At 39.1% G+C, this 18,197-nt stretch overlaps 1 protein-coding gene across 2 annotated transcripts in view; it reads left to right on the forward strand.

Moving 5' to 3' along the window:
- The first annotated feature begins 170 nt into the window (after positions 1-170).
- Positions 171-18,197, forward strand: part of NOL10 (nucleolar protein 10) — a 73,829-nt gene continuing 55,802 nt past the window's right edge. The window contains exons 1-11 of one of the 2 annotated variants that reach the window (XM_065587708.1): positions 171-342; positions 2,454-2,499; positions 5,409-5,507; positions 6,609-6,686; positions 8,118-8,155; positions 12,156-12,292; positions 13,149-13,214; positions 13,704-13,764; positions 14,348-14,433; positions 14,804-14,882; positions 17,239-17,388. In XM_065587708.1, the coding sequence (XP_065443780.1) occupies positions 277-342; positions 2,454-2,499; positions 5,409-5,507; positions 6,609-6,686; positions 8,118-8,155; positions 12,156-12,292; positions 13,149-13,214; positions 13,704-13,764; positions 14,348-14,433; positions 14,804-14,882; positions 17,239-17,388 (906 nt within the window). In that variant the 5' untranslated portion in view covers positions 171-276. Of the gene's footprint in view, positions 343-2,453; positions 2,500-5,408; positions 5,508-6,608; positions 6,687-8,117; positions 8,156-9,179; positions 9,305-12,155; positions 12,293-13,148; positions 13,215-13,703; positions 13,765-14,347; positions 14,434-14,803; positions 14,883-17,238; positions 17,389-18,197 lie in introns of those variants that run through there. The other variant, XM_065587709.1, reaches the window with a different exon arrangement.

Consider the following 18,197-nt stretch of genomic DNA (forward strand, 5'->3'; position numbering starts at 1 on the left):
GGAGGGTCCTGCCCCGCGCTCTGCGGCACAAGCCGCCACTAGGCCTCCCGTGAGAACAGGGGTAGAATGAGGAATTTGGAGCACCACGACCTAACGGCTACTTTCCGGCCCCTGAGGGGGTCACTCGTCACTACCGGGTCAAAGGGCAGCCGGAAGTCACGGCGCGTGGGATTCGTTCCGGGTCGGGGATTCCATCGCGTGCACTGACTTCCGCTTGGCCGGCCGCCCGGCAGCGAAGCGAGAGTCGCGAGCCGGGAGTCAGAGAAGGCCGCAGCCATGCAGGTCTCCAGCCTCAACGAGGTGAAGATCTACAGCCTGAGCGCGGGCCGGAGCCTCCCCGAGGTGAGAGAGGGCGGCCCCCGCTGCCCGCAACGGGCCCCGCCCCCAACCCCTTCCTCCGCGGCTAGGGGGTGGGGCGCAGTCGCTGTTCCCGCTTTGGGGGCGGGAGCTGCACGGAGCACCCCCGTGCTCCCCATCCAGGGCCTGGAAAGCGGTGTCTGCTCCAGGCAAACCGCTGCCTCTGCTCCCTTTCATTTCCCCGCCCAGCCGCCTGGGCGCTCCCCTCCTGGCCAGGCGCACGTCTGCTGGGGAGGGGGCGCTCTGGTTGGGAAGACGGTTGCTGACACCGCTTCAGACTGTGCGTGAAACTGACACAGCGACGGTGTTTCTTCTAAAACTGCTGCAGCTGCCAATTTGGGGATGTGTGTTTAGGCGTATTTCTCTGTCTCTGTCAAGTCTGTGCCTGTCCGGTTGAAGATCCGCTTGAATAAAAGGCGAAACGGTGAACGTTTCTAGACAAAAACTGCTGCCAAATGCACAAACTGGGGGAAAAAACTCCCTAGATCAGTGGTTTTCAACCTTTTTTCATTAGTGGACCCCCTAAGAAATTTCCAGTGGAGGTGGGGATTGGGGCTATGTACCTACTACAGTTTAAGCCCGTATAAGTTATGTTGCTCTGGTGTGAATAAGCCCACCCCCCTGAGCGAAGTACATTACACAAACCTAAGTACTGGTGTGGACAGCACTATGTCCCGACAACATAGCTGCTACCGCTCACAGGGGCTGGAGTAATTGAGTTGATGGGAGAGCTCTCTCCAATCGGTTTAGAGCGTCTGCACTAGCAGTGCTACCGGCAGCTGCAAGCTCTGTAGTGTAGCCATAGTCTGTGGACCCAAAGGGGTGTGTGGACCAGAGGTTGAAAGCCAATGTCCTAGTGCTTTCTTGTCTAGTCTCTCTTAGGGATCTGGGGTCAAGGTTTCAGCAGCATTCAGAAAGAGATGACACCTGTGTACAGATAATAGTAATATCCAGAGTTATATTAGTAAAAACTCTAAAAAGTAAATGTTTATGGAGGGATATAATACCTCAGGCTTCAGAGATTAAGACAACCTCCAACTATTAGATGTTGGGGAAATGTGACCTGGGGTAGATTATCCCCTTTTCTATGCCTTCCTACGGGGTGGCTATTTTGCACCTCTTCTAAAGCTTCTGGTATTGACTGCTGTTGGTGATAGGATACTAGGTTTGTGGTCTGATCCACCTCTGCAATACCTCTGTTTATACAGATGTTATAAATAGTGGTAATGTCTTAAAAATTGGGTTTTAAGTTGATGGCGTCCCCTTAATATTTTTGTCCATGTCTCACACTGATATCTGAGAAACATAGGAATAGGACAAAGTGAAAAAAACTGAAGAAAAAATATTTTGTCTCCTCACAAAATTCCAATAATTTTGAGTGAAGTCTGTGCTTGTTTCACCTAAATTCACTGCCCCAATAATGACCTTTTACATATTTGTGGCTTATATCGTTATCCCCCACCCCGTTCCTAGTCTCTTTCTAGACTGCTGTCCTAAACCTTGGAATTGTAACCTGTAGGACTTTTAGACTTTGATAAAAGTTGTTGCCAGTACATTAGCTAGCACATGCTAACTAATACATTTGAAAAGTTTAGTGAAGACTATGAAGTTTATATACTTTAATGCATGCTAAACTGTTAGAGTTACAGCTAGGTGGGAGCCTTGCCTGCACTAGGCTGTTAAAATGTGTTAATTAATTAACATGTGCTAACAGCACACCTTTAAGCCTCATCTAGGATGACAAAGCTGTTTTTGGGAGGCTGAGAATCTTAAGATTTTATTTGGTAAAAACGTATAACTGCTCTGATTGCAAAGATAAATCTTCTGAATGTAAATAGCTGTAATAATCAGGTGAGTGTTGAGAGACTCACTAACACAGAAGTTTTCAATTACTTATTTTCTTAAGTGTGAAATTATTAAATAGCTTCATGGAAATGCTTGCTTTGCTATACATAGCACAATAAACAGAACAAGAATTAATTTGACTGTTAGAGCCTAGCTTTGTTTCACTGATAAATTTGATAAGCCTAACTCGCACAGGCTTTTCCTAGCACTTGAAATTAATACTGACACCAATTATTTTCCTTTTCTTACAGTGGCTTTCCGATAGGAAGAAGAGAGCACTACAAAAGAAAAATGTGGGTAAGTTGTCCTTAACACATGCTGTTCAGTAAAAATGGGTTGCTTTTATATAGCATCCTCGTCCAGAGGTAGATCAAAAAACTTTACAAACTGATTTAAGAGCTATAATTATATTTTGCTTATGTACGTAGTAGATGGTTGGCAGCCACCTCTGGATTGAAGAGGCACAGCTGTAAATTGATCTAGATCAGGGGTAGGCAACCTATGGCATGCGTGCCGAAGGCGGCACGCGTGCTGATTTCCAGTGGCACTCACACTGCCCGGGTCCTGGCCACTGGTCTGGGGGGCTGTGCATTTTAATTTAATCTGAAATTAAGTTTCTTAAACATTTTAAAAACCTTATTTATTTTACATACAACAATAGTTTAGTTATATATTATAGACTTAGAGAAAGAGACCTTCTAAAAATGTTAAAATGTATTACCAGCACGCGAAACCTTAAATTAGAGTGAATAAATGAAGACTCGGCACATCACTTCTGAAAGGTTGCCGATCCCTGATCTAGATTATGGGGTCAAGAACTAAATTTTCTCATGTGCAGTATTGTACAGTTGACTGTATGAATTATGGGTTGTTTTTGAATTCCTATAAAGCATCAGGTGTTGGCCACTGTAGGAAGTGGGACAGAATATATGCTGGTCCCCTTTTACATATACATTATGACAAGATTGTATTTACATCAGAAATGTGACAATTATGATCCTCAGGGACAATGCAGCTGCTTATACTCACATTTCTCAGCACCAAGTACTGATATCAGAGCATTCTTTTCTGGCAAGAAGTCCTGTCACCAAGATCTGTTGTTCAACTCAAAATGTAAAATCTGCATTTTAATTAAAGCCTCCTCTTCTTTTCCCAGACTCTATGCTGTTAAAAAATCCCCAGCAAACAAAAAAAACCTGCAGACAAAAATTCCTACCCATGTATAGTCATGCTTTTCTGCCTAGAGATCAGGAGAGAAACAAAACACCTTTTTACTCTGGATTTTTATGCCCTTTTTGTTTTGGTATAAATACCATAGTGATAACTGCCATATGGAAAGCTAAAATAGATGTACAGTATATTGGGTTTTATTGCATGACTCCATAACAAAGGGCGATGTGATACACTGTACCAGGGTTTCTCAGCCATGGGTTGGGACCCAAAATTGGATCGCCAGAATATTTCAGAGGGTTGTGTGAAAACTCCTGTAGCTACAGTCCTGTGGGGCTGGTTGGTCTGCCTCACTGCTCCAGGAAACCTCTGGGGTCCCAATGCAACTCAGGTTAAGCCCAGCTGTCCTGATGACGGGAGTCTAGGTAGGCCATATTTGAGTGAGTGGTACAACAACCCCACGAGCCAGGTCAAAACTCCATTCACACAAATTTGCTCTAGTCAGGGAGGCAAGGCCAAACCTGAGTGGCACTGCAACCCCGGAGTGGAGAGCCATGCTCAGCCAGCCCTACAGCACAGGAGCTGCAGGAGCCGCCACTGTGGAGTAAGTGCTGGGCAGGATCCAATTGAAACCACCTAGGGCCTCCAACCCCAGATTATTTACTGGGTCGTGACAGGCTATAAACATTTACAAATGGGTCCTGAGCCCAAAAAGCTTGGGAACCACTGCACTATACATTGTCTCAGCTATGTAAGGTAAAATGCTATTTAACACACTCTCTGTACTATAATTGTACTAATGTACTATAACTGAAGTGGTTTGATTTGTTCTACATTGATATAGTCTACTTCTGAAAATTCACATAATTTACTGATCTGTAAATTTATCACTCGGCATATTTTTGGAAGCAGTATTAATTACTCCTGGGGGAATTCTGCGCATCTGTGGACTAACAGAATTCATTTGTCTCGCATAATTTTGTATTATCCCACATAAAAAGCACTTTGCCTAATAAGTGCTGCAGTTCTGCCTTTTGCCCACCAGAGGCCACTGTGGTGCCGGAACAGCCAGCTGCCTTCATGCTGGCTGTTCTAGCGCCACAGCGGCCTCCTCTGGGCAAAAGTTGGAACTACAGCACGTCTTATGCAAAATGTTTTTTATCTGGGAAAATACAAAATTCTATGCCCAGTACTGCAGAATTCCCCCAGGAGTAGAGTTCATCACAGCACCCTGCCCGCGGAGCCAGGTTAGGACAGAGTGGGGCATACAGGGTTGCTGGGGAGGGACAGACTGGAGCATGGGCTCAGGAGCTAGTGGGGTGACAGCGTTGAGCCTGGGGGTGGAGGGCTTTAGAGACCCATGGGGATGAGGGGTGTGGGGTCAGGAGCAGACGTGCCTGACAATGAAAGAGGCTTGGGGTCAGCCAGGGTCTGCATGGGAGAGGCTTCCCAACACCCTAACAATCTCCTCCCTCACCCTCCGCACAAAGAAAAACTTCTCAGCCATACCCAACGCCCTCCAGGTTCACTCCTAGGCTCCTTCCTAGGCTCCATCAGCTCCTCCCTTACCCCTGACTCTCCCAAGCCTTTGTGCTGCTTCTGACAGGTGCAGGAAATACAGTTCTGTATTGTAATTTAAATGAATTATACGAAGTTCTGTATTAATATGTCTCATAAGGAATCTATTCGTCAAAATTTTTTTACCAGAATCTTTTTTTATTTTGCTCTGTATTGTTACAGACATACTTTGACAGATATTTTGAAACAAATTACCAAAATAATTGTAGCTGGCTTAATTGTATTGTGTTATTTTGACAAACTATGCAGGATTTTGCATAATTTTCAAAGATTCTGTGCAGAATTTTTTTATTTTTTGGCACAGAATTCCCCCAGGAGTATTTATATTAAATATTAATCATGCTTAAAATGAGGATTTTTGTCCATTGTTTAGTTACTAATGATACTGCCTTAAAAAACTTTGCCTGTCAAACAAAAGATGTTACCAGTTTTCTTTAATAGGAATGTTTTCTCTTCAGATGTTCGCAGAAGAATCGAACTTATTCAAGACTTTGACATGCCCACAGTTAGCACAAAGATTAAGGTATCAAGAGATGGACAGTATATTATGGCAGCTGGTGAGCTAACTAAATGTTTATGTATGCCAAAGGCTAAAATATTAGAAAACCTTTACCTGGATGTACCTTACTGAAGGAGAGAAGACTTTGTAGATAATTTTTAAGTGTCAATGTTTAGGTGCTTTTTCAGCTTAGTGTTACCATGTGGTGAACCTGGTAGCTCACATGTCATGATACTCCGTGAAGCAGTTCTTTGTAGCTCATGGGTATTTGTAGAATTTAATTGTTATTTTTTTGCAGATGGAGGCTACCCTTGACACTTCTATGCTGTGTATATGAATCTGGCTTTCAAAATAAGTTTTTAAAGTTTAATTGATTGAAAATCCCAGTGGCCGCCAAACTATTTGCATAAATAATGAAACCTGGTTTTGATTGTTTTTTCAAAAGTAAAAATCAGTGAAACTCTGTAAACATTTCATGGATTGGCCCAGGTTGCTGTAACCATGTATTATTTAAGATGAAATGTACTATTTTAAGACCTGATAGCTGCATGACTCACTTGGTGAATGAACAGTAAATGTTGTCTTTAGTTATGAATATCACTTTAATGGTAAAGTGTAAAGAAAATGTTATCTTCCTATTTCTTTCTATGGGTACTTCAGCCATTTCGGTTAAAATGCTCCTGTTGTTGTTGTTCAATAATCATCTTATTTTAAATTAATCTGGTATTCTTTAAAAGGATGGAGGCATAGTACTACAACTAAACTTCACAGATATAACTGAAAATTAGTGATTTAAGTAGGTCTGGGCAATCTAATACAGTGCACAGGCTTAGCCTTTCAGACCGATTAGAAGGTACTATTGTTATATCCAGTCACAGAGACCGTTATCTTCAGTTTGTGTGTGGTTTTCACAATAAATCTCCAGCACCAAGGTCAAGGTTTTCAAAAACGGGTCCCTAAAGTTATGTCCCTACGTGGCTTGAGTTTTAAAAGTTGCAAGCACTCAGCAGCTACCATTGATTTCTAGGGCTGAAGGTTCCAGCGGTTGAAATAACAGCAAAAGTAAACAGTGCGTACTTAAGACCTGACTGTGTTTAACTGATTGTTTTGAAAACATATTCTCTGGTTTGCTTATGTCAGGGATAAAACTGTTTTGCAGGAACATATAAGCCAAGGATCCGGTGTTTTGATACCTATCAATTATCCCTGAAATTTGAAAGATGCTTAGATTCTGAAGGTCAGTAAATTATATGGCTTTAAACTGTATATGGGAGGCAGTGTGGACCTGTAAGTAGGGCACTGAAGTGGAGTAGAGAGACCTGTGTTCAGTCATTAACTTGCTGTGATTTTATGCAAGTCACTTTTTTTTACCTCCATTTTCCCATCTATAAAAGGGGGATAATGTTACTTAACGTATTTTGTAAAGCATTTTGAAATCTGTGGGAACTTAAATAACGTGTCTAAAGCAAAGCACAGGCTATCTGATTTACCCTGTAACTTAAGTTTGCAAGATCATAAGGTTTTACATTGCACTTTTCTTGGTAATTGTTAGATCCAAATGTTCATTTGTATCTTTGGTCAACGCAAATGGGATTTCTGTAAATTAATAAGATTGCTAGAAAGTGAGCCATCAATCCTAGATAAACATGCTTTTATGGCTGGCTGGCCTTTTACAAATTTATTTTTAAAAAAATTACAAAAAAAGTCGAAATAACCTCTATCTAATCAGCTGTCAAGAAAAGCAATAAGTACAGAGTAAAAATTACTAATTTGCATACTCCTGACTTGAGTATTAGATAATGTCGTATCACTATTGCATTTTCTTCTTTCCGAGTGAATCAGTCTCTAGTTAGTGTTCTAGAAAACTCTAAAAAGCTTTAATTTTTTTCATTCGGTAACAAATTTAAATCTGTAAGCTAGTTAAGGTTATTAATTGTACGTTAATTGCTTACATTCTTAATGGAATTTGAGCTTATTTGCCCTCTTTCCTATCTGAAAAGCACTTTACATGTTGTGAGTGCTACTAGAAATGAATAAATAATTTCATCTAAAAAAGAAATTAAGGTGGTATTAAAGTTGTGTGGTTAAGTGCTCAAGATATGGCAAAGGCAATGTTGTACTTGCAACTTTGTGCATATTTGTTATTTAATTTCATGATTACATCTCCATTTGTTTTAAACTTTAAACACATGTGTATAGTCTAGTATGCCAGAAAAACAACAATCTGTGAAAATCATTAATTTATAAAGAACACAGTAAACATTCTTCACAACTTCCTTCAGATTAAGTACAACAGTTTAATAGTGGACTCCTGCTGGCATATAAAAGTTGCCTAAATTCACCACAAAAATTGCCTTTCTCTGACTTAACTAGCTTCTAACTAGACTGAGACAAAAAAAAGATATACTTGAGTATTATTTTAAGGAAAATACATTGTTTACAAGAATGATAAAACATGACGAGGTGCTACATGTGTATCTCTAAGGCTTTAGAAAAGTATATGAAGATTGTATTTGATCATGTAATTAAAGATTGCATACATAATGCATTGACGTCAATGTGAACTACTTACATGATGAAAGTTAAGCATTAAAGATCTAGGTCAGTGTTTGTAAATCATGTTTACATAATTGATTCTTAAACTTTCTTTATTCTTCCTCCTCCCCAGTGGTTACATTTGATATTTTATCAGATGATTACTCAAAGGTATGTTTAATACTTTATTTTTAATGTCTATTGAGAAAACTGAATTATTTTAGACTTCTGTGTATTAAAGGGATACTGCCAATACAAACTTTTGAAGTTGATGAGTTTAAAAAAAAATTAAAGTCCAGTTTCTTTAAATAGCATGTCCTGACTTTTTAAAATGATCTTCAAAATGTTTTATTTTTCTCTGCCTCTGTTGTTTGAATGTCTTCTCCTGAATAGTCAGGATACAGGACAAACAACAAAACTGGCAGTTAATGCAAACTTTCGTCTAAAATACAAAGAAAATGAAATGTGAAAAAGAAGGAAATGTCTTTACTAATTTCTTTCAGTTATAGACATTTTAGGCCTCGTCTATATTTGCAGCAGTGTACAAGTTACGTGTATCTCTATGCCTCAGTGACAAGCAGGCTGAGTCCACACTGCAGTGTACAGCTACACATAGCAGTGGAAGGTCCTCTCCCCGCTGCTTCTCCCCTTTCCCTGCTGCCGGAGCCTTCAACTTTGGTAGGGAAAGGCTCCGGCAGCAGGAAAGGGGCAAGGCAGTACACTGCTAAAAATAGCAGGGTAGATGTGGGAGGCATTTCTCAGGTGTGTCAAGAGCTATGTAGGATATGTACTCCCAAGGTTCTGGTGTGTTTTTACTCGCCTAAGCAGTTCCTCGCCATCTACAGTAGTGTTTATACCCAGGCTAGGGGGTTGTTCTCTACACGCCACTGTAAGTATAGACATAGCCTTAGTCACAATCATTCAAAACTACAAGGTAGGTAAACATTTTTCAGACAGAAATGTGATTTTTCAAATTGATTGTTCCTTTAAATGTTAATGTATTTAAGGTGCTGATTGATCAGGTTATTAACATGTGCCTAATATTAAGCACATGAGTAATTTCGTTGACGTCAGTATGACTACTCATGGTGTTTAAATTTAGACATATGCTTAAGTACCTTGCTGAATCAGGACCTCAGTTTCCCTGGACAGACATTGCCATTTTATTGGATACTTAATCTTGTTGCTTTTCTAGATACAGAATGTCTAAAATTCTGCCATCTGCTAGAAAACTAAGAATAACTGTGTCTGCATTGAAGGGGAAAGGAGGGAACTGATTCTATGAGTTACAGCAGCCTTCCACCTGCTTTCTCTCTAAAGGTACGTCTACACTATGGAGACTATACTGGCATAGCTCAGTAGTGTAGACACAGCATACGTTGACAGAAAGCGGTTTTCTGTTGGTGTAGGAACGCCGCCTCCCGAGCGATGTTAGCTACATTGATGGAAGCACTCTTCTATTGACATGGCTACGTCTACATTGGGGTTTATGTTGGCATAACTATGTTGGTCAGAGGTGTGGGTTTTTTTTTTTTTTCCCCCATACCTGTGACCAATGTAGCTTTCTAGACAAAGCCTAAGAGAAAATGCTGGCCATCTTAAGGACTGAAAAAAGAATTTGTGAGGTTATCAGAAGACATTTTTGTTTACAAATTAGTTTCCTGTCTGGTTACAAAAAAAAAAGTGTTGCTTTTTTGTGTTTAGCTGAAATTGGCAATATATTCAGATGCAGAAAAACTGTCTAGAGAACTTGTCTAGCTCCGTATTTTCCTTTTTGGTATGTCTTTTTGGATAATAACATTTAAAAAAAAAACTTACTATATAATCAATAAGGAGAAAAACTGAAAACCAGTCCAAATAATCCTACCTACTTTAAATTTGCAGTGCATTCAAGATATTTTTAATCAAAGAGGCATTACTCTGGAAGTATTTACTAATTGATGATTATATGACTCATTGTGTAGGTTTAGAAAGGAATGGTGTTTTTGTCTTTTCAAAGAAGGTTGTCTTTCCATTTGCCTCTTACCCATACCAGTAGCCAGATAGGGAAGCTGGTCTTGTCATCCAGAGTTTTTATTTTCTAGGAATAACTCAGTGGAGGCAGAAACTGACATGATGCTAAGGGAAAACGAATATAAAAAAGTTCCACTGAGTTGGATCTATTTATTAATAAAGGAAAACCTGAGTGTTTTTTGTTCCTGTATTGTAGAGACTTTCCAAAAATATCTAAAACAACAATTATTAGAGATTGAGGGAAACTTCAACATTTGTATGTCCTTCAGTTACTCTGAGCTTACTTTATGGAGGCATGACATTTGATTGTGGGTTTTTTAGGTACATTTTGAAAAGTCTTTAAAAATTCTTTTTGTGGGAGAAGTGAAAGAGGATGACTATTCAGATTTGTTCTTGAAAATAAACTGCATCTCTGCTCCCCCTGAGAGTGATCCTTTGATGTCTTTCCCCCTTTCCTTCTGTCCGTGGACTTAGAACATGCTATTGAAGCTTAAATTGAATAGGATCTCATTTTGCGTTAATCTCTTTAACTTACTTTCTGTATTGCTCCATGCTTCAGAAATTTCCTTTAGTTTTATTAGACTATCAAGTTAGAACAGAAGAGATTCTAGTTAGACTAGAGAAGAGAACTGTACTAGGCATCATTGTAAAAAGCTTAATGAAGAGCTCTTCTTAATGTGCAGCTGTGGTCAAAAGCCAAGCAAGGTGTTAGGCTGCATGAGGGATTGGATGGAGAATAATTTGGAAAATGTTGTTATGCCATTATATAAATCAGTGAGGTGGCCTCATTTGCAATATTAATCACCCATATTGTAACAAAATAGATAAATTGCAGAATGGTCAAGGATGTGGGAAAACTGTTGAAGAGAGATTGAAAAGATCTAGATTGTTTATGTTAGAAAGGAGATAAATAAGAGGGGACATGATGAAAGTATATAAAATAATTAATGGTCTTGAGGATGTAGCTCAGGAATTTCTGTTCTCCCTGTCTCATAACTCGAGAACAACAGATATTCAATGAAATTAAAAGGTGGCAAATTCAAATAATTTTTCGCACAACCTGTAATTGAATTCTGGAACACATTGCCACAGGAAGTTGTTGAGGCCAGGAATTTAGCAAAATTCAAAATAGGTTTGGACTTCTATGCAGATAACATGAATATCCAGAGTTGCTATAATTAATGGTAACAAATTGTGTGGAATGGATATTTAACCTCTAGCTTCAGGGTTTAAGTCAGTCTCTAGTTCTTGGATCACGAGACATAATGTATGGGGTAGATTATCTTGCATCTGCCTGCCTCAGCGTTCTTACACCTTCCTCTTAAGCATCTAGTACTGGCCACTCTCTGAGACATAATACTGGACTAGATAGACCACAAGTGTGATTTCAATTTGGTAATGCCTGTATTCCTGTTAGCTGGCAGGGAACCCTTACTCTCCAGAATACCATAATTTATTCTATTTAGTGTCTCAGTCTTCACTTGAAAACATCTCCCTTTGCCAGAAGTTTAAAAGAAGTTAAAAGGCTTATACTGTAAGTCTTGTCTGCACTCTGGATTAGTTTAGCACTGGTGCAGCTCCTTGTGGGATAGAATGGTGGAAATACTAGCACAGACTGGGTACAGGTACTTTTATCTCTGTCGTGTGTCAGGACTTCCATCATTGCTAGCAGTGCTGCTAGACCAAGTCCTCAAGATTATCAAAGGTGCTCATCTGTTAGACATCTGTCCTTCCCTTCAGGGAGTGGTGATGGTAGGGGAACTGTTCATATGGGCATACAAATTTCAGACAAATGAACAGAAAACGCCACCATCATTATGCAACTTTTTAAACGCATGTTGAAATTTCACTAAAAACATTGATCCAAAGGCTACAGAAATCATTTAGAAAGATTCTCTTCAAATTAATTTATCAGACTCCCCATACCCAATGAAAATAGTGAGGCAGGATCCATTTTAGTAAATGTTACCATTGTTATTTAAATACAATGTTAATTAAAAATAATATCCAAATCAGTTGGTTTTGATAAAAACCTGTGAATTTGAAAAATCACTGGAGTTTTCTTTAAAGAAAAGAGTGACGAGGGTGGGGAAGTGGGGAGGAAACTATCAGAAAAAAACTAACCAACCCCCAAATCCTTTCTGCTTTGTGTTTTCAGATTGTCTTCTTGCAGTGTGACAGATACGTTGAGTTTCATTCACAACATGGCCGTTATTACAGGACAAGAATACCAAAGTTTGGTAGAGATTTCTCCTATCACTACCCATCGTGTGACCTGTATTTTGTAGGAGCAAGGTATTGATCCGGATGGGCTGGTCTCTGTTTTCATTTTTCTTAGGACTGGTTTTTCCAAGTATAAAATGAAGCTAAAAATATACTGTACAAATTGACAAATCCATCTGCATGCATAGTGGAAAATGCTATTCTCTAGTGAAGACAGAAAATGTTGGTGATAGAAAAAATAAGTTGATTCATTAAACAGAAGACTTTACAAAATTAAATTCAATAACTCTCAGGAAGGAAAAATCATTCCCAAATACTAATTTGGGAATAACTCTTTAGGCAATAGTACTGCAGAAAAAGATCGGGGGGGTATATTGGATCACAAATTGAATACGGGCCTGCAATGTAATGCAGTTGCAAAAATGGCTGGTATAATTCTGGAGTGTATTAACAGGATTATCATATGTAATATATGGGAGGTAATTGGCTCTCCTTAGCACTGGTGAGAACTCAGCTGGAGTACTGTGTCCAGTTCCGGGCACCATACTTTAAAAAGATGTGGACAAATTGGAGAGAGTCCAGAAGAGAGCAACAAAAACAATAAAAGGTTTAGAAAAACCTAAAATAAATAAATAACAAACAACTGAACATGCTGAGAGTTGTTAAGATAACATGTTAGAAAATTAACACGTTCCTTACCTGGGAAGGTGTAGTTTTTGGTATAGTACCAACACTTTGTTGGTGAACATTTAGAGATAGGAAGGAAGATTAGTCAGGGGATAGGAGTTTTCCTGCTCTATTCAAATTAAGTTCTGAACATTTATACTTGCTATAAAAATGAGATCTAAACAAGAATTATTTTATGGTTTCACTCATTTAAAATATTTAGCATTTAGAGAGAAAATAATTAACTTTAGCTTCTTTGTAGTTCTGAAGTATACAGATTAAATCTGGAACAAGGAAGGTACCTGAATTCTCTACAAACAGATGCTTCGTAAGTACCTACAGTTTATCATGTTGATTACAATTTTTTCCAGCAGGAGGAGCCAAATATTTAGCTTGCTCATTATCAATAGCACATTCTATGCGCAATCCAAATGCACTGTAATGTAAATTAAGGTATAGTTTGAAAGAAGCATGGTCAATTCTGAGCTTCATACAATGTGCCTTCATTTAACCATCCCCAGTGCTCTTCAGTCTAGCCATCATATGTTGGCTGATTTCTTGCAGTCTTCATGGCATAAATGGGTCTTGAGAAGGTACTTGGAGGAGGTGATAGACTTGTAAATCATTTCAGGGAAGATTCCAAGTGCAAGAGGGGATGAGGAAGGAAACAATAAGATATTTATGGAAGGATAAACAGGCAGTTGAGGGTGGGATTGTTGGTAGGATAGTGGTGTTGGAACAAGCATGATAATTACAATTATTTTAGTTCTTCTAAGTCATTTTGTGGGACATTAAACTTTGCCCCTTTCTGTTCTAGGGAGAATAATGTCTGTGACATAAATCCCATACACTGCTTATTTGCTACTGGTACAGCTGAGGTAAATGTTTAAATTAACCTTTCTAAGAACTGTGGCAGTATTTCTTTCTCATTTCTTGGTGATTGTATGCAGATCATAGAAGTAAATCATAATATATAGCTGAAGAAATAATTTGATCTAATTTATTAGATTAAATGTGAATTGATTAAGATGTTGGACAGCATGGCTGTTTTCAGAGCACAATGCAAACAGAATTTCTTGCACTATATTGGATGTGGAGACACTTATGATTCCACAAGTAAACAAAGAAAACAATCATCACATTTAACTTTAAAATATAGACATATGTATAACTTACCTAGCCTACACACATCCTGTAACTATTTTAGGATTTAACATTTTAAAGACATTCAGATCTGATCGTATTTTTTAAAAATAGAAGAAAACTAAAATGTGGCAATTATCATGTCATCACTTAAATCCAATCCTTCCATGAGCTGTTTACCTTTGCAATTAAAGTGGATTGTCAATAGATCCAGCATCCTCTATAGTTTGATTTCTGGCTTCTGACAGGACTAAATAATTGCACTGTTTAATCTTGAATTATATATTTTTTTTCATTAATTGTTTATTCTGTGTTTAGGGGAAAGTGGAATGCTGGGACCCTAGAACTAGAAATCGAGTTGGTGTGTTGGACTGCGCTTTAAGCAGTGTGACAGCAGATACAGAGTAAGTAATGATTGGCTGTTAGTGCATAATGTTAGGTCCTGATCCTGCTCTCCAGTCCTACTACACATCAGTAATCCCATCAACGCTAGAGTGTAAATACTGTAGAATTCTCCTTTATCTAGAAAGTTAGGTCTCTTATTTCATTGGTCTGGCAGGCAAAGGCTAAATGCACATCAACCCAGAGCTTGTGAAGATGAACAATAGTATTTCTGAAAAATGCATGTTATTGATGTCCCCATTAGTTTTTGTATCTAATTTCTGAATATATAGACAAACATTCAGTATTTTTAGCCATTAACTATAGGCATTTTAGCAAATATTCACAGTCTTAGTAAAAGGAAAATATAATTATGAACATTGTTCTTTTCAGGATAGATGGCTTGCCATCTATTTCAGCACTGAAGTTTAATGGAGCTTTGAATTTGGCTGTAGGTACATCCACTGGACAGGTAAGCATGCTGTTGAATTAACTTTGTTTGCCATAGATCTTGAGAGATACAGTTCGTGTACCAAAGACCTGGATCTTTTCAGACATTCAGTATAGTTGTTTTGAAGCCACTTTGTGCTAGCAGAGGAGTAAAATATACATACACAAACTTGGCATTTGTGTTTGTATCCAAGGTAATAATACTCAACCTTAAGGTGCAGAGTAACTTCATCAAGAGGAATTACAATGTAGTGATGTCCTGATGTAATGCTACAAACTCCCCCGCGCGCACAACATCTCAATGTAACTTTCTGTTGACTCAGTAGTGTGAGGAAGTTACTGTTTTTTGTGGTTCTTCTGCTTTTCAATTCAATTTATCATATCCACTCTCCTCCTACCCCACCTCCTGGCTATTCTCGTGAAAGGGGTTGTTTTTCATCTTTCTTGCAACTGCTCCTGGGTGAAGTTAGGGATTGCCCAACTCCAGTTAATTGATTATTACTTGGGCTGTCCATGTGTAGTGCAGTGTTAGGATTTTTTCTGTCTTCAGTACTCTATTTGATTGTAGAGCCCCAGGTTGAGTATTGTTTTTGTACGTCTGCTTTCTGAGTACCTGTTCCGGATGTTTTGAGAGAGCCATTCACCTCAATACTTGGGGTTCAGAGTCTAATGTTGGTGAATCAGAAGAATATTTAGTACTAGTGTAGAATCATAGAATCATAGAATCATAGAATATCAGAGTTGGAAGGGACCTCAAGAGGTCATCTAGTCCAACCCCCTGCTCAAAGCAGGACCAATTCCCAGCTAAATCATCCCAGCCAGGGCTTTGTCAAGCCGGGCCTTAAAAACCTCCAAGGAAGGAGACTCCACCACCTCCCTAGGTAACGCATTCCAGTGTTTCACCACCCTCCTAGTGAAATAGTTTTTCCTGATATCCAACCTGGACCTCCCCCACCGCAACTTGAGACCATTGCTCCTTGTTCTGTCCTCTGCCACCACTGAGAACAGCCGAGCTCCATCCTCTTTGGAACTCCCCTTCAGGTAGTTGAAGGCTGCTATCAAATCCCCCCTCATTCTTCTCTTCTGGAGACTAAACAATCCCAGTTCTCTCAGCCTCTCCTCATAAGTCATGTGCTCCAGACCCCTAATCATTTTTGTTGCCCTCCGCTGGACTCTTTCCAATTTTTCCACATCCTTCTTGTAGTGTGGGGCCCAAAACTGGACACAGTATTCCAGATGAGGCCTCACCAATGTCGAATAAAGGGGAACGATCACGTTCCTCGATCTGCTGGCAATGCCCCTACTTATACAGCCCAAAATGCCGTTAGCCTTCTTGGCAACAAGAGCACACTGTTGACTCATATCCAGCTTCTCGTCCACTGTGACCCCTAGGTCCTTTTCAGCAGAACTGCTACCTAGCCATTCGGTCCCTAGTCTGTAGCAGTGCATGGGATTCTTCCGTCCTAAGTGCAGGACTCTGCACTTGTCCTTGTTGAACCTCATCAGGTTTTTTTCTGCCCAATCCTCTAATTTGTCTAGGTCCCTCTGTATTCGATCCCTACCCTCTAGTGTATCTACCACGCCTCCTAGTTTAGTGTCATCTGCAAACTTGCTGAGAGTGCAGTCCACACCATCCTCCAGATCATTAATAAAGCTCTGCTCATGTGTAGAACTGGATGCTTTACAAAGGTAAGTTAGCATTAGTATCCCCACTTTACATTTAGGAAATTGAGCACTGCCCAAGGCCCAGTGACCGATCCGTGGGAGAGCCAGGACTAGAGTTAAAGTCTCCTGAATCCCAGGCCAGGGCTCTTACCTACTGGACCACGTTACTTCCCATAAAGGGAATGTGAACGCTAATGTTTTCAATGGAAAGCGTGAAAATGACGTTCCCAGGTAGTAAGTTGATTTAAAAACTGCTAAATCCCAAGGGGTTTCTAAGAATATGAGTTACATATCTCACTTGAAGTTACCTTGCCTTATCACCATCTTGTGCCATAAAGGAAAAATAGCACTAGAATACACTAGACAGATGACAGCACATATAACACTTGATTTTCGGTATTTACTAGGAAGTATGGTAAATGCTTACATTCATATATAATCATAATACTGAAGCATCTGTGTGGTATTGGTATAAGAGATTAATTCAGAGTAAACCGGGCTTGTTTCATAAACAATAACCCGTTCAGAATTTCAGCTGCTTCTTAGTTATATTTTTACAGACTTGTCTAAACACAAAAGTTCTACCAGTTTAACCTAAAGGTGATGTTGCACAAATGTAGTTTAACCGGTACAACATTGAGTCTAAGCCAAGTCTAGGTTGAACCCTCTTGATTAGATAGTACAGGGAATTTCTGTTGTCTTTATTTTTCCAGGTTTTGTTGTATGATCTCAGATCCAGTAATCCATTAATAGTCAAAGATCACCAGTATGGCCTGCCTATTAAATCAATCCAGTTCCAGGATCCATTAGATTTAATAATATCTGCAGATTCACGAATCATAAAAATGTGGAACAAGGACACGGTAAGTCTATTAAATTATTTTTCATAATTTTGTTTGTATGTGATTTGAACTTATGTCTTATGTCTGCATTTCAATATAGTGAGATATTTTGTGTATCCTAATTTGCTTAGTATTGTTATATTCTGTTTGACTTTACAAATAGATTGGGAAAATCTTCAGTAAACTGTTGAGTATACAGATGCACAGACTGTTTTCAACAGATATATAGCTGCTTATAAGCCTTTTAAAAAAATAAAGGTCTAAAACATTTGTAAAATTGGTGAGATGTAAAAAAACAAAAAATACAAAATGTTTTCCTTCCTCTGTCCCTTTAGCACAAAGTCTATTTTTCCCAAAATGCACTTAATTCATTTCTAACCCCCGTGATCAACATTCTGTAGTTCAAGGAGTCCGATGCTTATATTTACATAACTCTGCCAGTACGAAGAAGCAGAAATTAAGCCTACTCTCAAATTGCAATTTGCAATATGTTGTATATTGCATTAACTGACTAATTTACAGTAGATATTTTTAACCTTAAAAGCTTAAAAGGCAGAGAGAAAGTTGAGCTTTCAGCCTGAATATCCATATGATACAGGAGATGTCATGTTTGTTGGGTGTCTGACAATCTCTTTGTCTTAATCTGTGCATTAATGCTAATGTTTTGTGTGGAATTTACTATGCGCGAATTGGCAGATCCATAATAGCGCTATTGTAACTTAGTTTCATTTCAGGGTCTTTCATTATTTGCTGTTTTTCTCTTACCAGTGCTTGTATTACACTCCTCAAAGACTCACTAGCTGTTCTGCTCCTGCACTCTTCTCTTCTGA

Source organism: Chrysemys picta, chromosome 3 (assembly GCF_011386835.1).
Source record: "Chrysemys picta bellii isolate R12L10 chromosome 3, ASM1138683v2, whole genome shotgun sequence".
NCBI lineage: Eukaryota > Metazoa > Chordata > Testudines > Emydidae > Chrysemys > Chrysemys picta.